This window comes from Fusarium subglutinans, assembly GCF_013396075.1.
Source record: "Fusarium subglutinans strain NRRL 66333 chromosome Unknown NRRL66333_c0000225, whole genome shotgun sequence".
In the NCBI taxonomy this organism is placed as follows: Eukaryota; Fungi; Ascomycota; class Sordariomycetes; order Hypocreales; family Nectriaceae; genus Fusarium; species Fusarium subglutinans.
In genome coordinates this window covers 21,106-42,720 of record NW_023502288.1, presented here as the reverse complement: position 1 = coordinate 42,720, position 21,615 = coordinate 21,106, and the positions used below count along the sequence as shown (strand labels likewise).

Genomic DNA, 21,615 nt, shown 5'->3' with positions numbered 1-21,615 from the left:
ATTGGACCAAACAAAAGGCCTAAGCATGTTCGACTTCTGTAACTGCACTCTTCATCTGAGCTTGGCTCTTGGCGATGCCAGCAGCAGAGTTCTGGCCATCGAACAAAACGGCAATCTCTTCCAGAGTAGGACCTTTTGTCTCGACGAAGAAGAAGTAGATCACCAGACACTCAATAACCAGGCTGCAACGCGATGTTAGTCCAGTCAATGCGTTGACGCAAGTGAGTAGTGACTTACATGACTATATAAACAAAGTAAAACTTCCAAGCAAGCTGCTGCAAGCCAAGAGGATTCACCCACTGGTTAAATACCCCTGAGAGAGCTGTAAAGCAGAAGCAGAGGGTAAGCCCTTTGGCCCTGATGTTATACGGCAGGATCTCAACAGTATAGGATACAGTCAGGCCCGGCCATGCAGCACCGGCCACGCCGTAGAAGAGGAAGATCATGGCGACGACGGCAATACCAGCAGCTGATGACTCAGTCTTTGCGTAGACAGCGCTGCATGCAGTCCAGATGGTGAAGGATATAAGCATGCCGACGCCAGCGAAGAGAAAGAGAACCCTTCGTCCAACACGATCGACAAAGAAGGCGGCGAAGAGGGAGACGAGCCAGCACCAGATGGTAAGCCCACCGTTGATGTATGCTTGGGTGACAGCACTGGGATTTGTTAGTATCTCTCCATAGCTCCTCTGCATGCATTATCACTTACTCCGTAATGCCAATAGTTTTCAGAATGGCGGCAAGCTACAGCCAAAGTCAGTTCATACTCTCAGTAGCCTTGTATCCTGCATTCCACTTACATAGTATGAGACAAGACCATTACCACTGCACTGAGAGAAGATCGCAGTAGCAATAATCAGCCCGCATCGCTTTCGGTTACCTGGGGTGCGCCAAAGCTCTGCCCATCCATTATCTGAAGACTCACGCTCAAGTCTAATGGTGTTGACGATCTCTGTGTATTCCCATCTGACAAACTCATCGTTATTGTCGCCGTTGCCATGGTACTTGACAAGGATCTTGCGTGCTTCCTCCTCGCGTCCTTTACTGATCAACCATCGGGGGCTCTCGGGGACAATGAATATGGCCAGAAGCTGGATGCCAGGCATGAGACACTGCAGTCCTGTTGGAAGAACCCATTGGAGATTTCCAGTCTGGTTTCTTAGAGTTCCAAAGCATACCCATGCCGCGATGATGCTACCGAGATACCAAAGCGTGTTATAAACGGTCGTAATCTTGCCTCGATGGCGGGGATGGGCGATCTCGGTTATGAGGAGAGGGCAAGTCGCGTTGGAGATGTTGGAGCCACAGCCCATGATGAATCGGCCGACGAGATATAGCGCATCGCGTCGTGGTCCGTGACCCTTCTGGGGAAAGCATTGCACAAGGGCTCCGACAATAACAATTACGCAGCCAATAGCAGTGCCTTTCTTTCGACCCAGTCCGTCGGCAACATATGGAGCGAAGAGAAGGACAAAAAGACCTCCGAAACCGGGCATGGCGCCAAAGATACCCAGTCGACTTCCTTCTGGGTGATCAAAGACTATACCACCATGTTAACTGGGAGGAGTATTGAGCTCCAAAGAAATGACTTACATGTCTGCCACGATCCCATTGTCTGAAGACCGTTGAGCAAGCTAGAGTCATAGCCGAGGGTAGTCGAGCCCATGAAGAGAAAGACCATTATAAGGTACAACTTCCTCAGCTCCGTCTGTTTCCAGAAAGGCAACGATGAGCCCTGAGGAGCATGATTCTCCTCTGGGATGTCGGCTTCGGTCTCCTTTGATGTCATGATGAGCCTGAGTGTTGGTGGATGGGCCAATTGATCAAGAGACTTGGAGTTGAAGCACTTGTCGATTAAGGGATGATCTTGGCTGCTTCCCCGACTAGTTATATATCCAGGACAAATGTGGCATCTGCGTATAGACCTGACAGCCACATAATACTCAAAGATCAAGCCATGAGTCTCGTGACAGTAAGTCACAGCAATGCATCATGGTCCTTGGATGGCACGGATTTGCCATGCTTTTCCTGCTCTCCCCATGGGGAAGACAAGGTTGAGAAGTTTGTTTGGAGAACTAAAACACAACAGGTTAAGTCACTGCAGATGGTCCACAGCAAAGGCAGCTCTGATTGGGTAACAGTGTCTGACTTTGACCAACACCAGGAATCTAGCCATTCTTTTTCAGGAAAGGCCATCGAGGTATATCCGAAATTTCGGCGAACTGGTCCATACAGAAGACTCTAAAAGAGAGGAGGCGATCCGAATATTCTCCTCGGACTAATTGTCTCCTTCTTTCTGCCAGTCGATTCTACGCACGGAGACCCTCACCCTGTTACTCTGCAGTATATACCCTTGGAATCAATGACTGACACAAGCGAGCGCGCCCCTACTTCCGTCTCCGCGGGTGCATCGACTGGCAATTCGGGGCAACGGCGTCGGAACCAAGCGGCTTGTGATGTCTGCAGAGCCAGAAAAATCCGGGTTGGTAACCATATGGCACCCATAACGCCACTGTCTACCCCTCATTATCGATATGCTAACAATGTTTGTAGTGCACGTATGATGGTGACAGTCAGCGATGCCAAGGCTGCGAGTTTCTAAATGCGAACTGTACTCATGAACGTCCAAGAAGGAAGCGTGGACCTCCAAACAAGTTAGTCCATTGTACGTCGTCGGTTCTATTATCATACTGATACAGAACAGACATGTACAGAAAGCTCAAAGACAGGTTGTAGAGACACCAGGGATCCCTTCTCCAAATAATGTTTCTATCTCACCAGGCGAAAGCAATGATGCGCGCCAATCAACAACACCACTTCAAAGCCCCCAGGTGCTGGGCCATATGAACCTTTCCGCGACTTGTACCTGCTCTGGGCCCAGTAGCAAATGGCTTTCCGCGTTTGCCTCGGAGCCGATCATTATGCGATTGCTAGGGGACTGGTTCAATTTGATCCACCCCCTAGCTCCGATCTTACTCCGTCGTCGGTTCCTTCAGCGTCTTCAGCAAGGAGTAGCTGACGTTGACGCCGAGTTCTGTGGGCTCGTCATTAGCGTATGCGCAGCTACCAAAGCGACACTACCGCGGGGTGACTATGGACCAGTGACTGTAGATTATTGTGTTGACTTCCTTGATGCTCACGGACTACTCAAGAGTCAATTTACCCGGGACTCCTTTAGTATGGACAGGTGCATCGCCTTGTACAATATCGGGACAGCCATGAGCGCCACTACGAAATCAGGGTTAAGCAGCATGCGCGCCTATCACGCCTTGAGCGAGGCTGCTGCAGGGGCTAGGTACCTGGCATATTATCGGATACATGAGCATGATGAGGCTGAACAGCAGCTGTTGAGAAGACTCATATGGTTATTATTTGCTAGCGCATGGTATGTTGCGGCACTGGGAGTGGGTAAGCCGAGCAGCGCTAATCAAGTCACATATCACAGTAGTGCGGATATTTTCGGAAGACTACCCATCAGTTTGCTCAGTCAAGATCGCATCGAGACCTTTCCAAGACCACTCCCTCTTTCAGATAACCAGATAGAGCCAAGGACTGCAAAGAGCTGCCACGAGCCACCTTGGCACGGAGATGACACCACTTACGTCCCAGGGCTAAACTCGTTAAGCGACTTGTTCCTCATCTGGCAAGAGGTGCAGCAAGTTCCCGAGGGTATGGAACCACAGGTAACTATCACGAGATATCTTGGAAAGATTCAACAGGTTCTGGATAATCTCCCGCCCGAGCTGCGATGGCGTGGTGGTCTGTCCCGTCCCGCTAACGTTACAGAAGGGCATGATGTCCAAATCGCCAATTTATTTGTGACGAGCCTCAATATCCGCTCCAACATTCTTCAGAAGTTCGGTCCGACAGACAAAAGCGCAGAAGACCACCAGAAAATCGTAGATGACCTATTAGAGATCCTGTACCATCTTCCCCGCGCTGTCTTTGATGCCAACGGCAGCAGCCTCGTCCCCAAGATTCGGGACATTGGAGCAGCCTACCTTGAACAGTTGGGGAGTGGCGTGGGGGAAGTGGAGATAGGAGATGCGAGAATTAAACTGCAGCGATTACTTCGGAAGCTGGATGATCTAGACTGTTGGCAGGGAATTGGTGTTCTCGACACTCCGCCATTGAGGGTAGATACGTGACTTGAATACCCAGACAGACATCAGATCATTAACGTCAGAACTGAGTCAATGCTACCCAGCTTGGGAAGGCTTTGCCCCTCAACCCATAAACTGCAACTATTCGCCGAGATTTGGGCCAGTTTCTCCCGGGTTAATGCGGAGTAAGTCCGAGTATCCCTGCAAGCTTGGATCAAGCTCCCCGCACTAGAACGCATGATCCACCAACCCTGCACTCCTGCTTATGCAGTTCGGGAAATACAGAAGGTATTTGAACCATCTACGATTCGATATTGCCATCAATTTTATCTCTATTAACTTCCTGGTTTTCATCATTTTAGGCTCAATAATCATGACTGCCACACAAATCTCAACAGTACCAGCCCAACATGCCTACCCTCATCTCGGGCGATCTGACAAGGGTTCAGTGCAGCTTATTGTCAAAGGGAAGCCATTCCTGATGCTTCCTGGCGAGCTTCACAACTCATCGCTTAGCTCCGCCAAGTTTATGAGTGAGGTTTGGCCAAAAATGAAATCCGATCATATCAACACATTGCTTGGTTCAGTGACATGGGAAATGATCGAGCCCAAGGAGGGCCACTTTGACTTCAGTGAACTTGATTTGGTTCTGAAAGGCGCCAGAGAGCATGACATGCACCTCGTTCTGCTCTGGTTTGGTACATACAAGAATGGACTTTCAACATATGCCCCAGGATGGGTCAAGAGAGATCCCAAGCGGTTTCCCCGCGTTCAAGTTCTTGAAGCTGGTGGCGTCAAAAGGACACTCGAGATGATCACTCCTCTATGCAACGCTGCGTGTGAGGCTGACTCTCGAGCTTTCGCTGCCCTTTTACGGCATCTTGAAGAGGTTGATTCACATCATCAGACTGTCTTGATGGTCCAGGTTCAGAATGAGACCGGAGTGCTCGGCGATTCTCGGGATCGATCGAACCGCGCCAATAGAGCCTTTGCTGAACCCATTCCAAGTGATCTCCTACAATATCTGAGCCGCGTCGATACCCACTCCAGATTCAAGAAACGGATCTCAAGCGTTTCCTCATCAGGTACTCATTCATGGGAATCCCTCTTTGGGTCTGGAACAGCAGCCGATGAGGCCTTTATGGCGCATTTAATCTCCTCTTACGTGGGACGAGTCGCTGCTGCAGGAAAGGCCGAGTATCCTATCCCTCTGTACACAAACACATGGCTCAACATTGAAGGGCAGTCGGAGCTGGACTTTGGCGGAGGCGCGCCAGTTGTGGTTGGTGGCGGTGACAAGCCTGGAATTTACCCATCCGGAGGTCCTTGCCCGCATGTTTTGGATATCTGGCGATTTAACACGCCTTCTCTGGACCTACTAGCACCGGATCTTTACTTCCATGACTACGAAACTGTCTGCCGCAATTACACAGAACAGGGAAACACTCTCTTTATCCCGGAACAGCGACGTGATGAATATGGAGCAAGACGCGTCTGGTTATCCTACGCGACTTACGGTGCTCTTGGGGCTAGTCCCTTTGGCATTGATACTGGCTCTGACATCATTGGACGTGAGTTCAAGCTTCTCGACCAGACTAAGCAATTTCTCCTGGATGCTGCACCCGAAGATCGTTTTGGCTTCTTTTTTGACGAAGAGCCAAGCGAGAAGAAGCCGGAGCAGTGGACTCGCACATTCGGCGACATCAAAGTCATTGTTGAGCGCTGCTTCGTCTTTGGAAAGCCTGGTCCTGGTGCTGGAATGATTATTCACATGGGTAACTCCAAGTTCCTCCTTGTCGGCCGGGGCTTTCACGCACGATTCAAAGCAGCTCGCAAGGATGCAACATTTGGCGGGATTCTCTGGGGCGAGGAGAAGGAGGTTGATGAGAATGGGAGCCTACAGACATTGAGGATCTTAAATGGAGATGAGACGAGGCACGGCGAATTCATGATGATGCCCAATGATGATCCCGATTATGGCGGCTTTCCTATTGCTGTTACGCCTGGAGCGAGTACTTGTATTGCTGAGGTGGAGGCCTATTGGATTGCCGAGGATGAAGATGACAGATAATCACAACATTGATTCACTGGGTAGTTAGCCGAGATTACAGTAGCAGTAGCATCCACAGTAATACCAATTCCGTAACATCTTGTCGAACTCCCTTGTATATCACGTGGTGCAGACCCATGCTGCTCAGATCGCCCCTCATTCTCATCCACCTCAAGGTTAATGGAGACAAATAATTGACCAAGGCACTCAACTTGAAATTTATTCTAGTCACCATGGCAGACCAAACAGCGCAATCGCCAAATCCGGCGGAAATACCATCATCGCCCACCGTAGTCTCAGCGCCACAACAGACAGAGCTCATCGCTGCCAATGACGAGCACGTACGTTGATAAAATACCTCATCAAGGTTCGGTCATGAATTTATCTGTTTTGTAGGACGACGAGGTTGAAGACGATGCCGATTCTACTCTTGGTGCAGACGCGTTAGTTGTACCTTTGAAATATGTCAAAAAGTGACTAAATGCTAATTTGTCCAACTTGACGGGGTAGAGAAAGCTCGACTGCTTCAGTCTCGGCCAGTATCCTCGAATATCGTCGCAGTCAAGGCCGCACTTATCACAGTGATAAATTCACCACCAACTACTTCTTGCCCAATGATGACCAACAGCTAGAGTCTGTGGACTTGACGTATGGCCTTTGTTACTGGAAACTATCATCCCAGGTCTGATCTTTCGCAGTCACCACTATTTGACTATCTTGCTGGACGACAAGCTGTTTCTGCCTCCTCTGCAAGCAGATGATATTAAAGTTTGTATCGCCGATCCAAGCATGTCTATGACGATTGTTTTACTGACCGCTTGGTGCTTCGTCAGAAAGTGCTTGACGTAGGCACTGGGACTGGTAAGCCATTCAAACCTATTTATTCCTCTCATACATTATTGACAAGCGGTATCAGGTATCTGGGCCATGTACGTGCAATTTTGCTCCCTACCGAAACCTCCTACTGACTAATCTAGTGAATTTGCTGACCGTCATCCGAATGTCGAGATTGTTGGTACCGACCTATCCCCATGTCAGCCAGAATGGGTTCCACCAAACGTTCGCTTCGAAATAGACGACGCAGCCCTCAGTTGGACATGGGGTCCTGATGAGTTCGACTTCATTCATATCCGTTACATTTTCGGTGCTATCAAAGACTGGTCTGCCCTGTTCTCTGAGGCCTACCGCTGCTGTGTTCCTGGAGGCTGGGTCCAATCCGCTGAAGCTGATGTCGAGTTTCGTTGTGATGACGGTACTATCGACAAAGAGCCAAACCTCAAGATATATAAGAAGCTGTTTGAAGAAGGAGCCAAGATTCTCGGAAATCCTTTCTTTGTTTATGATCAACAGGTTCAAGGCTTCAAAGACGCTGGCTTTGAGGACATCACGACTGTTGACTACAAGGTGACTGCTGCAAGACGTTGCCTATAAAGTGGTAATTTATTAACAAGCAAACAGATTCCTGTCGGAGATTGGCCGAAAGATCCCAAGCTCGCCGAGGTTGGGAGATTTGTTCGCGCTTGTTTAGAAAATGATATAGAAGGCAAGTTGAGACCTCTTGCTTTTCGCTTATTGATCAGCTAACACTTTCCCCTAGGCTATACTACTATGATGTGGAACGATGTGCTGAAGTGGCCTAAGGACGAATACCAGCTGTTCCTGATGAGCATTCGCAAAGCCATCAAGAACCCTAGGATCCACACATACATGAGGGTTCGATATGTATATGGACGTAAGCCATCATCACCGTAAGACCATGATACTTTGCTTTATATCTCTAAAAGACGCCTCTTGATATTGACTCAACATACATACTATTCCTTTCACTGTCTCAATGCCAATCCCCGAGTTATGTCTAGCTACTGCCCAGTATCCTCAGGTAGCTTTGAACTAAATAGTGAACTTACCAATGAACACGGGCTAGAAGAACAGACCCTTCTTCTTTCTCCAGTCCCACGTAGTTGCCTGTCGTAGGTCATCAACACTGAGAACATCCACGCCCTCCCGTGTCAGAATATGCCAAATATGATTCCTCAGTCCAATAGGCCATGCTGGCACACTGAAATACCTGGCCTTGAGACCTAATCGATGGGCACCACGAATCTGGGCCCGAATGCGCTGTAACTGCTCTTGCGACAGTCGCGAACCCCAAACGTGCCCAACTGCTTTTTTGAAATGGGTAGAAGCGTAGTAGCTATTTTGAGAGTTGTATTTCTCTGAGATCTTGCTTCCTTCTGCGTTGTATGTCCTTGCTTGTCTTCGTTCAATGTTGCTCGGTAATACTCCTTGCTCGATACAGTTATCCGGCAGTTCAGAGTTTTGAACCTGTGCTCTGTTTGGATTCGGCCAAATTTGAGACGTATCAGCTAATAGATCTAATGGTGCATCATAAAAGACATCACGGTAGGTGCTATTTGCTGTTATTTTGTCAAATGGTGTATTTCCCGTGCCAACAATCACAACAGGGCCAGGTACAATAGCTGTGCCGTTGAAATAAGTAAGCAGGTTTCTGCGTCGAAGTGGCTCGAGTTGTCCTTGAAGTGTCTCCCAGGTTGCGTTTGCTTCTGTTTTGAAATCGATGAGGACGACCAGCGGTCGATCCGGATCGGCTTCGAAAACTCCAGCCATAGGCTCGTTAGCAGTCGAGAGGGAGTGACAAGGTATTCCTCGTTCACATGGGAAGGTGTCTCTCTGACGGTCGAAAATACCGAGAAGAGGGTTGAGATACAAGCTTTCCAGCGTATGGTTGGTCTCCAGCTGGAAATGACGATGGGCCACATACAGGTCATCGTCTTCGTTCCACACATCGGCTTCGACACTTGGACAGCCCGCAGAAATGGCGTCGGGAAGTGGAGCGTTTCTCAAATAGTCGTTATGAGAATGGCAACGCACAGGTTGCGTGGTCCGTGTTGAGTCGGATAACCAGTGCCCAACGCCAATTGTTGCTGCGGCAGCGTCGATCCATGGGTGAACGATCAGGTCCATTTGGTCCGGAAAGTAATGATGCAAGGTATCTCCCAAAATATGGAGTAGGCCACTACCCGTACCGAGTTCTCTGATTAGTATGATTCTCTAGAGTCTAGTCCGAGTGCGCCAAGGGAATTGCAGAACTCACGTCATGGAGAGGTAGCCAATAATCAACAAGCAAAAGGCTCTCCGAAGCTTTCTTCGAAAGTGAATGATTCTAAGACGAGGGAGCGTCGATGCTCCCAAGCCTTTGAAATGCAAGTCTCGTCGTCTTGGCACGGAGACATTGACATATAGAGGCTCAGGCCAGCCGGTTGAATTGTCGTATCCTCTACCCAATGGGCTGTCATCATTCACGTACTCGACAGATGACTCCAAGTCATGTCGTGTGGTATAATTACCCTTCATGATCCCGATTTACAGTTTGTTATCGGCTGCAGGCTCCACCAATCTGTTGTTGTCCGACTTTTCTTTCTGGTTGGAACATCAATCAAGTGCTGTCCCACGTGTAACGTATCGGAGGGACAGACGAGATAGACCAAGGGAGTCCATGGCTACTGCATAGACAAATATAAGATGTAACATGCTGCGCCGAGGCCGCGTAAGCGCTCTCAGTCCTCCAAGAGATACTGGATGTCATCACTAATATTAGTTGACGTCTAGTGTATGCGGGCTCCCGTATACCAATTGACTTGCCGGGGGTGGGGATCGACGCCCATCTGTGCCGAATTGCCGAGATACCGCTCTAGAGTTTGCGGTCTCTAGCCGATAATGGTATAGTTCGTAGGGTTATTTTGTTTCAAGGCTAGTCTTCCGCACCTTAAAAACGCCCGCCCTGTCAGAGCTTACGCGGTCTTGGCAACAGTTGCAGATCCAATTCAGAGACCAATGGTCAATAAGCATCAACTTGGCTTATTGATAAGCTTACGGGTCGGTTTCTATATTCGTATAACACACAGTATGATTCAGGTGCTTAGTACTTTCCGATAGCCTTGCCCTGTTATGGAGTGCACTAGAAATCTTGATTGCATTCAAATAATAGACTAATATATAAGCTTCTTGAGCGTTGGATGCTTGATGCGCTCCAGGAGAACGAATTTCTTACGTAGTCACTGAAAGCATGATTAACTGGGCGTTGTACTGCAGTAATTAAAGCGAGCCTTCTGTCCAGACTCATAGGTTAACATAAAGCCACATTCTCAATCATGGTCTCTTACAGGCTTTCTGGTCGGGAACGGTGATCTCCGGGACGGCTCGGTAAAGCCAAACTATGCATATCCCGGGGTTACTATCGTGCTATGATGCTCATGAATACGTAAGTCTCTCAACTTATCAGTAAACTCTGTCTCACATTAAAACGTGGCTGTGCTACGGAGATCTCGGTCATGCTAAGGAGAGGGGGTTCAACTGATTTAGGTAGGATTTACCTCTTGCTAGCAGGCATGGACTTATGAAGTTCAATATGGTGTATGCACAATCTGAGTCTATTGCAAGTCATGTTGGACTGTTTGTCTGACGTTGGAGGTGTCTCATTGCCCCTAGGAAGCCCCTGAATATCTAAGACTGGGTTGCACCGTGCTCGTGACGCGTCTTGTGTTCAGCCATACTCGAGACTGTACCTCAATGAATCGTGGCGGACGGGCACGTGCATACAGAATGGCAATGCTGTGTAGATGGTTTTAGTGGATAGTGATCAACATCTTCCCGTACGCGATCCAATCAACCATGCACAAGGGTGAGCTGAGATAAATTACTGCGAGAGTGCGAGAGAGCGCGTATCGCTTCATCATTCAATCCCGCTTTATTACCAGGGTCCTAACTCGAGTTATATAATAGAAGACATTAATTCATTTACCAGTTGGTAAATGTCCACCTCTACTAAATAATATTCCATCCAAGTCCAAGTCCAAGACAATGGATCACCGCCAACTTGATGAAAGCATGAGACCCTTTCCTCCGACGCCAGCATCTTCATCACCCACTTATACCCCGAATGATGGCACACTAACACCGACTGTCGCTCGCTCTGAGTCTGGAACAGACGTCGAGCTCCAGCTATACACAGGAGATGACAGGGAACGAGAAGTACCTCCACAGACTACTGAAGCACCCGAACGACCACATCATATCTTCTCAAAGCACAGAAAGTGGATGACTGTGTACATGGTCTCTATAGGTGGAGCTTTTTCCACCTTGTCATCCAACATTTACTTCCCGGCAATCAATACAATATCCAAAGACCTTGGGGTCAGTGCCACGGACATTGGCTTCACTATCACCGTGTATATGATTGTTCAAGGAATAGCGCCTTCGCTATATGGCTCTATCTCAGACGCGCGTGGTCGTCGAATCGCATTCGTTATCGCCCTCGCAGTCTACCTCGCTGCAAATGTGTCGCTAGCTTTCACGTCCAACCTGGCCATGCTCGTGGTCTTGCGAGGATTGCAGGCCGCTGGATCGGCTGCAACAATTAGCATCAGCACTGGTGTGATTGCCGATATAGCAGAACCCAATGAGAGAGCAGGTTTCATGGGGACCAACGCCGGAATAAGGTATGCATATCCCTAAAGTTAAAGAGACCTTTGAATAACAGGTGTGACACAGAATGATTGGCCAAGCCATGGGTCCTGTCATCGGCGGACTGCTGAATAGTGCCTGGGGATTCAGAAGCATCTTCTGGTTCCTGTTTGTCTTTTGTGCCTTGGTCCTCTTGGGAATATTGTTATTTCTGCCAGAAACACAGAGGAGGATAGCAGGTAATGGCGATGTTCCTCTCCGAGGTCTTTACAAACCCTGGTCCTACTACTTCAAACCACCTAAGGAATGGCGTAATGCACCCGTACCGCCAGCACCAAAGCTGGAGAAGCTGTCTTGGAGGACAATCATTGAGCCATTGACTTATATCCTTAGAATGGATATCCTAGTTCTCCTTTCCTGGGGTGCACTTGTATACACCATCTGGAGTATGGTCACGTCCTCAACCACCACAGTGTTACTCAAGACTTTTCCGGACCTTACACAATGGCAAGTCGGCCTCTGCTTTCTTCCAAATGGAATCGGATGTGTGTTCGGATCGGTATGCACTGGTAGACTGATGGATCGAGCTTTCAAACGCGCCGAGACTCGATATAAAGAGGAGCATGGACTTGCTACCGTCAATGTCAAGTCCCAACACGACTTTCCCATTGAGCGTGCCCGACTGTCACTGGTGCCTTATTTCAGCGTTATTTTCATCGTTTCAATGGCGCTGTACGGGCCCAGCTACGAATTCAACGACCTTAGGAGACACTTTGCTGGGAACCTGGTAGCCTCCCTGGGTCTGCAATTTATCATTGTATCTACTGCAACAGCCATCTTCAATATCAACTCGACGATATTGGTAGACTGCTTCCCGGATAACTCGGCGGGCGCGACAGCAACGAATAATCTGTGCCGTTGCCTCCTTGGGGCTGTGGGCGTCAGCGTGATACAGCCTATGATCGCCAAACTCAAGATTCGCAACGCATTCCTCGTGCTCACAGGTATTGCTGTTGTGTTCTCGCCACTTGTCTGGGTTCAATGGCGAATGGCAGAGAAATGGAGAAGGAATAGAGTCAGTACCTAATAAAAGTTTATATATTAAGCTAGTGTAATGCCAAAAACTACCTCTCGAAAGCTAAGTAATATATGCGTAAGCTCTATTTTCTCGCTTTAGATCCTCGAGTTATCTCCAACCACTCCCCATTGTCCTCTACTGATGATCGAGGCAAGAAGGACGCAGGGTGTACAAAGTTAAAAACCCCAACGGCGATGACCATCATGGCCCCATCGAGCGCAATAAAGTACTGCTCATGCGTGATAAGGTGTCCGTGCCAGCCCTGTACAAGCTCTATAGTGCGGTATATGCTCCTTATATAGATACACAGTAATGACAGCGTCATGGCACTTAGTATAGGAATGGAGGACTGCTTTCCGGATTTTAACATGCCTCGTCTAGTGGACCGGATCAGAAAGTCGATTGCAAGAATAACAAAGACGCTCATAGAAGCCAATTGGAAGACAATTCCTGCAACCATGGTGTTTGCACCTGGCTCGGTGTTGCCGTCGACTTTGTTCACTGCCGCCGAGGCCAAACCGCCACCGATTGCCTGGACAACCAAGGAGATCACGTCGCAAGTACAAAATATCCACAGATATAGGCTCGGTCGAAGAATGGAGCAGTCGCGGCCGAAGACCTGGATCAAGCGGCCAAGAATAATATAAACACCAGCAGTGTAGAAAACAGGGGCTACCAATGATTAGTCCTTAAGTTCATACTTAAGAGGGAGTGACCAGATCAAAATCAGAGTGCATACCAATGATCAGCGTCGAGATCTGCATGAGGAAAGCAGTCGAGTTGTATGGGCATTGAGAGGACCAAGCCCGGCCAGCCCAGCCAATAATTTCAACTATTATGCCCATTAGTTAACGAAGGTCGTAGCTATAGACATAGGGGTTAAGAACATACCTAGTCCACCAACAACAAAGACGCTGCACCACCAGATCTTGGACCAACCAAGCTGAATTATGTGTACAATTGTAGAGAGACCGAACAAGATACAAAACACAATTCCCGCAGCAGTGGATGGAACGTAGCCATATGAAGTATGGACGCCCGTTATCAAGGCGTGGCAGCCATTGCGTAGGTCTTGTTCTGATGACATGTTGCGTTGGTGTGAGTCAGGAGTCCGGGAAAACGACTGAGTCTGTGATGAGATCTAAGAGCCGGGCGCTAGCTGCATCTTTATATAATCGCCATTGTGATGGAAACCGTTGGCCAACAAACTGGGGTCCCTCCCTCCTGTCGACGAGACCACAAATGGTATATCCGCAACTGCGAAGTTCGCTCTTTGATACCCACTTGATAAACGCTCTTGCGTTCAAAGCCGCGCAAAGTGCGACATTCTGGCAGGGCCATGGGCCTTAGGAATCCTTGTAGACGCAGAACTCCAATTCCACGCAAGCCATCGCCTTATCTTGTAGGTGCGTGGCTGACAAAGCAGCCAGATCTGACGACTCACTGGCCACAGCCCACAAGCAGGCCGTAAGCACCAACTTATCAGCCCCGCATTTCTCCGGAGTTCATCTCCTGAACTGCGAATTTCGCATTTCGGACTTTGGTCGAGGTCTTGGATGAAGAGCCAACGCCATCTACACCACATTTCTGTTCCTGTTATCGCAGTCTGTTGCTGGCAAAGCTGTCAGCCAGTTCGGGTTTAACCGTTAGCTTCTGCTTGAGCCCTTCAATTTGGCTATGCATTCAAAACCCAGCCGCGCAAAGAGCTGCACTGCATGTCGACAGGCTAAGCTGGCTTGTGATGCACGCCACAAATCCGCCGGAGTTTCGTGTACAAGGTGCAGTAAGCGCGGGCTACAATGTCGGTTTGACTCGAATTTCAAAAGAATTCCAACAAGAAAGTTAGTAATGGTCCTGCGGGCTTTAAGACCAATCACCGTCCTTGATGACGACTTGAATACTAATACTCGCAGCATCGTGGAGGCCATCACCAACTGCATTGACACTCAGCAGCCGCTTTCTGGGGGATCAAGCAGCGCGGAACCGAATCCTCACACGAACCCATCGACCATGTCACAAGACCCGTCCATGCCCTCCTCGGTCTACACGCGAACCTCTAGTCCGTCCTCTCATACCGACTCTCAATATTCCACTGCCCCTATCGGCGCTGCTCAAGATATTGCTGCAGCCAGTGTCGGCGGATGTACTGGGGACGCTGAGCCATGGCTACAACTGAAAAGGGTCGACATACCCTCTAGTTACCAGCTCGGAAGTCTGAACCTGAACAACACAGTAGCTCTGGATTTATTCCACCAGTAAGTATCAATGCCCCCTGCCGGCATATTTGAGCTTGTTGAAACACCAAACTAAACCGAAGGCCAGCTTCGATATTTATTACCGTCCACACGCCAGGTTCTTGAGGCCAATACGCACATCTCTAATCGAGTACTCACAATCCTCTCCATACCTTTTTTGGACCATTATCCTATGCTCGTCACAAATGCATACTAAATATGCACATATATACCCTTCCATTGTAACAGAGCACGAGGTCATGCTCTCGGGGTCCTATCTCCGTGCTCCACTAACTATCGAAATAATGCATGCCCTGCTTTGTCTTTGTTTGTGGCCAGTCCCCAAGCTTCGCTTTTGGCAGGACCCATCCTGGGGATATATAGGGCTTGTCGTCAACTCTGCCATGCAGCTCAATTGCCACCTGCCTACCAACCCGCTCCTTAACGCACAGATAAGGAGGAATGCCAGCCGTCGCGCCCTGCCTGACATAGATGCAACTGTGAAAGATACCACCTGGCTTGCCTGCTTCGATATAAACACCCGGTATGTTTGCTTTCGGGTACTTTCCTGCTCAAGTTCCGCGGCGTCCGTTACTTACACATCAATACTGTCACAGTCTTAGTGAGTTCCTGGGGTTCCCATCCCTGTTTTCATCTGGATACTACCTGAAAAGTGTATCCCGTGCTCGCGAACGAGCATCAAGTCTTCTGGACGCGTCCTATCACACGGTATTAGAAATCCGCCAGCTCACCATGACTTCTATAGCGAAGCTCGACATGATTACAGACTCCGCCCTGCACTTTTCCAAGATCCAAAGCAGCACCAATGACTTGGAGCTGCTGAAGAGCTCAGGTCAGCACTCCTGGAATCCCGAGACAGAACTCACTTTTCAAGGCGCAAAGCTGTACTTGTATGCCATGACACTTCTATTGCCACCCGCTACAGAGTCTGTCATTACTCTTCAGGCCATCTATAATCGGGACGCAGCACTGATCAGAGGATTGATGTCTGCTTCAACAATGATATCAGACATACTTCAGCAAATCCGTGACAAGCCCACTCAAAGCACGGATAAGATTACATGCAGTGTAGCGTTCTGGCCAAAGACCCAAATCAGCTACCTTTTCTATGCCGCGACATTTATTTTCCGGGTTCTTCTCTCACATTCGAGTCTTACACCGCAGAATATAACCCTCGCTATGTCGCGTCTTGCAGATGCATACGCAATTTGTAGAATAGAACCGCTGCATCCAGATCGAACACGCGCTGGCGAGATTATCCAGCGTTTGATAGAAGTTGCGCGCTCTTATGTAACGACAGACGGTGGCGAAATTGACGCCAAACCACTACTCCCAAGAGGTCTTCTTGTCACTGGTCGCTTAGGGGCATCGGTCATGTTTGATGCCGTACTGCGGTCTGTACACTTTCAAAAACAATGTACGCAGAGGCGCAAGTCCCGCCCGAGAAATGAAACTGGTATGTCTCAAGCCGACACGCCTCTCCATGGCACGGAACAGCGGGCAGGCGGAGATGCCAGTTCAAATGCCGGACTGATAGGGCAGAGTCAATCTGCAGAAGCCTTTTCAAACATACAAGGCGGGGCAGGGGTGACAGGGCTTGGGGATTTGTTTGACTTCGACTTCATGGATCCCTATGAGTATATCATGAGCACTGACTCGTCTCTCATGTACGACGCCCTGCAGGACCCAGGCTTCGGAAATTTGTAACCTCTTTTATATGCCAAGTATATCATATATCTCAGTCTGTTATGAAAACTTTTATCGAGCGTCTTTGAGCGCGACCTGGGTCATGTGATACCAGGAAGATATTCAGGCAGCCGATAGATGATGTTTAGCATTTAAGAGGGTATACTGGTTATGTGCACTTCTACCAATATATACAAGCTTGGAACAAATTATCAGAGGAATGCAACTAAAGAGGGGTAGGTAGTCACACCAATTGTAATTTGACAGCTGATGCATTAGGCAGAAGTGCAAATCACGCATCAATTGTCAAAGATCATCGACATCGCCACCACCGCCCGCCTTAACATTGCTCCTCATTATAATAATACAGCCCTGAATTTCTCACTGCATCGCAGCCACCATGTGCTCCCGGACACTTCAAAAGAGTTTTGCTCTGTCCTCCGCATCTCTTCATCCTACAACCGCGCGACACCTAAAAACTACCCGGGATGACGGGAATATTATAATGGTATACCTCCTGTTCTTCACTTTGATGCAATATCACTGACCTATTAACAGCAACCTGAAGTGCCACTTCCGATTCGAGAAGTTATTTCCCAGTGGCAATGTGTGAGTCTACAATCGATCGCTTACTGTCGACATACCTGACTCTCGCTAGTGTAACTGCTGCTGTGGCTGGCAGAGTATCAATAACAACCCGGAGTGCCCAAGTTGCCTTCATCGTCGTTGCCTAGGCTGTACATACTCTTAAATCTCGGAATTATTTGGCATGGATGTGCCAATAGACAGTGTCAATATGGCCAGTATAAACTCATCAGCCTATGCATGGAACCAAGAGTTCTTCGACCGGCAAATTCAAAAATATCCAGCAGAAAACACACCTGCTGTAGCGACCTTCTCGAGCGTCTACGATCTAATTCAAAGGTTTCTTTCGGCATCTGGCGGCATGGAAGCGTTCCTTGGGCCTAGCACATACCAAATGTTGGAGCTTGAGCCTCTGTGCAAGTCATGCAGTATGGACTATTTGCTAAGTGGAACTGATCCTAGTGTAACTCGGCCTATGGCTCTTCTTGATGATCGCTGTCGACGAATGCATCATTCTGAGCCACCAGGTGGTCACATGCGTCGTGACCGTGGGCCTTTAAGTTCCTCGCAGCTATTACAAGAGCTTGGAAAAAGGGTAGGCTAATACAATCTTATCAATTGCGATTTTGACTTACCGTGACAATTATAGCGATATGGATGCATTGGTGAGACTGATGCTGCGAGGCGACTACTGTGAGGCATTTTCCATCATCATACGACTTTTGCATCTGCTGATAATCATACCTAGCTATGTGGCTAACCCAGACTGCTGGGTGATTGTGGCGTTAGCTTCAACTGCTTCCAGCGTTCAGGCCACGTTTCTAGCAGACTTCTTTTATAAATACCTGGGGTCCAGAACATCACTAGGTATCCATCGACCAATGCGGGGACCACTCATCTTTGGACTCGAATTCCATTTGCAATACTACGTCTGGTGTGAAGGCGGCACACAGTTCCACGACTCTAGGAAGAAACGGAACGGGAAGCCTCTACGCCAAAGTCGACAGCCCTATTACCTCAAACTGGGCGATGGAAATGGAAATGAGCCGCAGGTTCATATCTATGAAACTCAAGTCTCCTGTCTCATAGCAGGTATAGATGAGGACTCCTGGGTCGCATATCAGTTTGTTGATACTTACTACCAAGGAAACAAACCGCTTGCGCAAGATGAACAGCATGGCGTCAAACCAGATCCCTTAACAGGGGGCTTGTTTGATGCAAATCTCCCTATCTGGACTCCGAGAGAGTATTTCCTCATCGTCTACGAGTGTCGACTCAAACAAGTCAGGCATGCTATGCACAACCTGGTCGCGAGATTGTTCCTAAGATTAGAGCCATATGTAATTGACCCCGGGTATGAAAAGCACCATGAATGGAGCACTTACTTGTATATAGACACAGGATGAAGGAGACATGACAGCTTCTTTTGGCGAGGGCATCATTGGGACGATGGCCCAGAAGAAGTTGACGCAACGAGTCCTCAACGAAGCAAACAGATTTCTACCACAAACTATCCACTCTATCTGCAAGGCCATTGAGGTTTGGGACAGGTTCAGTCGGAGAGATCTTGCGTACCTCTCAGACATACTGAAGTCTGATTCTAAGAAGAGCCCAATCCCATCAGTCAAGGTAGTGACCATGATTGAAGATCACATCGATGCATTGCGAGACCTTCAACGACGCGCTGAGGAGCAAAGAGACTTGTGCGCAGGGCTTGCTCGAAAGGTATGTGAGGAGAGACGACGAGAGGAGGCGAGACCACGCGGAAAGGCTTACAAAAGCAGCTTGAAATGCAGATTGTCATGGAGGATAATGAAGTCACGGCCCGGCAGCAAGCAGGGACTGAGATGACTAGATATTGGACTGGCATTGGCTTGGTAGGTCTATGCAATTTGTTTCTCTAGGGTAAAATGCTAACTTTCAGTAGGTCTTTCTACCGCTCACGGCTGTTACTGGCATATTCAGTATGCAAGCAGGCATTTTGCCTGAATCGTTTTATAAGTGGTGGATTTTTATTATTTTCTGGATTGTGATCACGCTTCTCGTTATTCTCGCTGTTGAATTCAGATCATTGCGGTCTTCAATCCCAACTTTGGGCAGCGATTGTTCTTGTAGTAAAGCTTCTTCTCCTTGGCACCCTTTCACATCAACATTCTCTCTACTATCGTCGTCAACAGATTTTCCTGAGATCGAGCTCATGCCAAGGTCCCCGGGTAGGACAGTTTAGAGTGGAACTTTCTGGGGTCCTGCATTCTCCCCAGACATCATGAGATATTGCGACCTCATTGATACTTCTTATTGGTGCGGTAGTGTTTCTCCAGAAGCGATCCATGGACGATCAGTTTGACATGATGTTCAGTGGAGACTGGTGGGTGCTTAACTGGATAAGCATATTAGGCCAAGCTCCATACGGTATTTCGGAGGCACCAACTCCATCAATTGGAGTGCACTGCTATGGGCCCGTACCGGCAAAATAGAGTTTCAAGTGCTGATCCCTGGTTTAGCCTAATAACACTTTCTGCCGTAACCTATTGCCATGACTGTATAAGACCATCGTGATATCGTTTGAGAACTGATTTCTCGTAACCAGTTGTCTTTGCTCTTAGTGGCAACTGAGGACTTGACTACCGATATGTTTGACGGCATCAAAACAAAGGCTCTTCTAGTAGCCTGCCTGGTTTTCTCAGGTTCGGCATTACCCAATGGCAATGATAAGCGTCACTGGGTAGGCACATGGGCGTCAATGCCTCAGGAAGTTGAGCCTGCAAACTTGGCCCCAGCTCCATTTGTGTGTTCTCTCCAGATAATATTGAGACTATCTTTCAAAACCCTCGGAAACTAATCAATAACTACGACAGGGAGGAGCAGATGCTGCAGCTCAATTCGAAAACACTACTCTCCGCCAAACATTTCACATGTCAATTGGAGCTGACAAGATCCGTATTCGGTTTTCCAACATCTTTGGCAAAACAGACTTGCCCATCACAGCCGCGTCAATCGCTCTACCTGTCGCTGGAAAGGCAGGCGTCGGTCAAATCGATACTAAGACCACGAAGCAGCTCAAGTTCAAGGGCAAGAAGTCCGTTTCTGTCCCAGCAGGAGAGATCGTTTACTCCGATCCCATTGACTTCAAGCTGAAGCCTCTGTCCAACCTCGCATTGTCTGTCTACACTGAGAAGGGTCAGCTTGGAAACAAGATTACTGGACATCCAGGCAGTCGAACGACCTCTTGGATGCAAAAGGGCAACCATGTCAACGCTGCATCTGTATCCGAGGGAAGCACCAAACATTGGTATTTTGCAAACGGAATTGACTCGTGGGCCCCCAAGGACCATTTCGCTGTTGTACTCCTAGGAGACAGCATCACCGATGGCCGAGGCAGTACAGACGACACCAACGATCGGTAAGTACAGTTCCCAAAGCTTCAGTATCTTTGCTTACAATCTCCAGATGGTCCGATGCACTTGCGTCTCATTTGCAGGAATCTGGCATGACTAATGTCGCTGTGAACAACATGGCAGCAGGTGGCAATGCTATCCTCTCAGGCGGTCTAGGACCTATCCTGCTCCAACGATACAAGCGAGATGCCTTGGAGCAACCCGGCGCCAAGTTTGTCGTTGTTTTCGAGGGTGTTAACGATATCGGACCATCCGCCACCGACGATGCTACCCAGAAGCGGATTAAAGAGGGTCTCGTTTCTGCATATAAACAAATCGTGAAGGATGTCAAGAGCGCGGGTATGACTGCCATCGGAGCAACCATCACACAGATGCTTGGAAACCAGTACTACGCTCCCGAGAGAGAAGTCACTCGGGTCACGATCAACGACTGGATCCTGAAAAACGGGACTTTTGACCATACCGTCGACTTTGCGTCTTTGATTGGAAGTGGAGATAAGCTACTCCCTCAGTATGACTCTGGCGATGGTTTACATCCCAACCCTGCAGCATACGAGTTGATGGGCACAAAGTTTCCCATCAAGCTTTTTAAGAAATAACTATAGGTTGAAAAATAGGAAGATTTGAAGAATAAATAAAAAATTAAGAGAAGATATCGTTCATAATGCTAGTTAGCGTATTACCGACATAATTAGGGCCAAATATAGAAGACCAGGTTGCACAAGATTCGCTCGCAACACGTCTTTTTCCAAATTTGAGCAATCCCAGATCAGTTACGACCAGCCTGAATTGCGTGATTGTGCTGTCTTGCACATGTGGCTTGCACCTGGACCTCTGAATCAACTTCAGGAAGAAGTTACCCGAGCTACCCTGGCATCTTTCAAGGATGTGTAATTTCCTTTACAGATTTTCAAGACTCAAGGCGAAAGCAACTAGAGACGCTAAACTCGGGAAGGGCGTCCGATTACCCGGACCT

At 48.5% G+C, this 21,615-nt stretch overlaps 9 protein-coding genes across 9 annotated transcripts; 6 read left to right on the top strand and 3 right to left on the bottom strand.

Moving 5' to 3' along the window:
* Window positions 1–19: 19 nt before the first annotated feature.
* FSUBG_11629 (lactose permease) lies at window positions 20–1,789 on the bottom strand (the record flags this gene model as incomplete). The annotated part of the gene is made up of 5 exons (XM_036676331.1): window positions 20–182; window positions 238–657; window positions 710–744; window positions 801–1,540; window positions 1,594–1,789. 5 exons carry the CDS (start codon window positions 1,787–1,789, stop codon window positions 20–22), a joined length of 1,554 nt encoding a protein of 517 aa, XP_036532907.1.
* A 1,132-nt stretch (window positions 1,790–2,921) lies between these two features.
* On the top strand, window positions 2,922–4,148 carry FSUBG_11628 (uncharacterized protein; the record flags this gene model as incomplete). Its single annotated transcript, XM_036676330.1, has 1 exon — window positions 2,922–4,148. The coding sequence occupies one exon, from the start codon at window positions 2,922–2,924 to the stop codon at window positions 4,146–4,148; it is 1,227 nt and encodes a 408-aa protein (XP_036532906.1).
* A 328-nt stretch (window positions 4,149–4,476) lies between these two features.
* On the top strand, window positions 4,477–6,174 carry FSUBG_11627 (glycoside hydrolase; the record flags this gene model as incomplete). Its single annotated transcript, XM_036676329.1, has 1 exon — window positions 4,477–6,174. One exon carries the CDS (start codon window positions 4,477–4,479, stop codon window positions 6,172–6,174), a length of 1,698 nt encoding a protein of 565 aa, XP_036532905.1.
* A 212-nt stretch (window positions 6,175–6,386) lies between these two features.
* On the top strand, window positions 6,387–7,905 carry FSUBG_11626 (demethylmenaquinone methyltransferase; the record flags this gene model as incomplete). The annotated part of the gene is made up of 5 exons (XM_036676328.1): window positions 6,387–6,494; window positions 6,550–6,596; window positions 7,131–7,557; window positions 7,612–7,675; window positions 7,751–7,905. The coding sequence occupies 5 exons, from the start codon at window positions 6,387–6,389 to the stop codon at window positions 7,903–7,905; spliced, it is 801 nt and encodes a 266-aa protein (XP_036532904.1).
* A 168-nt stretch (window positions 7,906–8,073) lies between these two features.
* On the bottom strand, window positions 8,074–9,138 carry FSUBG_11625 (uncharacterized protein; the record flags this gene model as incomplete). The annotated part of the gene is made up of 1 exon (XM_036676327.1): window positions 8,074–9,138. The coding sequence occupies one exon, from the start codon at window positions 9,136–9,138 to the stop codon at window positions 8,074–8,076; it is 1,065 nt and encodes a 354-aa protein (XP_036532903.1).
* A 1,896-nt stretch (window positions 9,139–11,034) lies between these two features.
* On the top strand, window positions 11,035–12,724 carry FSUBG_11624 (multidrug resistance; the record flags this gene model as incomplete). The annotated part of the gene is made up of 2 exons (XM_036676326.1): window positions 11,035–11,672; window positions 11,725–12,724. The coding sequence occupies 2 exons, from the start codon at window positions 11,035–11,037 to the stop codon at window positions 12,722–12,724; spliced, it is 1,638 nt and encodes a 545-aa protein (XP_036532902.1).
* Window positions 12,725–12,797: 73 nt separating this feature from the next.
* Window positions 12,798–13,802, bottom strand: FSUBG_11623 (RSB1; the record flags this gene model as incomplete). Its single annotated transcript, XM_036676325.1, has 3 exons — window positions 12,798–13,387; window positions 13,455–13,547; window positions 13,607–13,802. The coding sequence occupies 3 exons, from the start codon at window positions 13,800–13,802 to the stop codon at window positions 12,798–12,800; spliced, it is 879 nt and encodes a 292-aa protein (XP_036532901.1).
* Window positions 13,803–14,725: 923 nt separating this feature from the next.
* Window positions 14,726–16,677, top strand: FSUBG_11622 (transcription factor SEF1; the record flags this gene model as incomplete). The annotated part of the gene is made up of 3 exons (XM_036676324.1): window positions 14,726–14,970; window positions 15,407–15,493; window positions 15,573–16,677. 3 exons carry the CDS (start codon window positions 14,726–14,728, stop codon window positions 16,675–16,677), a joined length of 1,437 nt encoding a protein of 478 aa, XP_036532900.1.
* A 775-nt stretch (window positions 16,678–17,452) lies between these two features.
* On the top strand, window positions 17,453–21,238 carry FSUBG_11621 (transcription factor SEF1; the record flags this gene model as incomplete). The annotated part of the gene is made up of 9 exons (XM_036676323.1): window positions 17,453–17,836; window positions 17,891–17,934; window positions 17,990–18,581; window positions 18,637–18,966; window positions 19,026–19,118; window positions 19,169–19,205; window positions 19,848–20,029; window positions 20,100–20,644; window positions 20,692–21,238. 9 exons carry the CDS (start codon window positions 17,453–17,455, stop codon window positions 21,236–21,238), a joined length of 2,754 nt encoding a protein of 917 aa, XP_036532899.1.
* Between the last annotated feature and the right edge of the window lie 377 nt (window positions 21,239–21,615).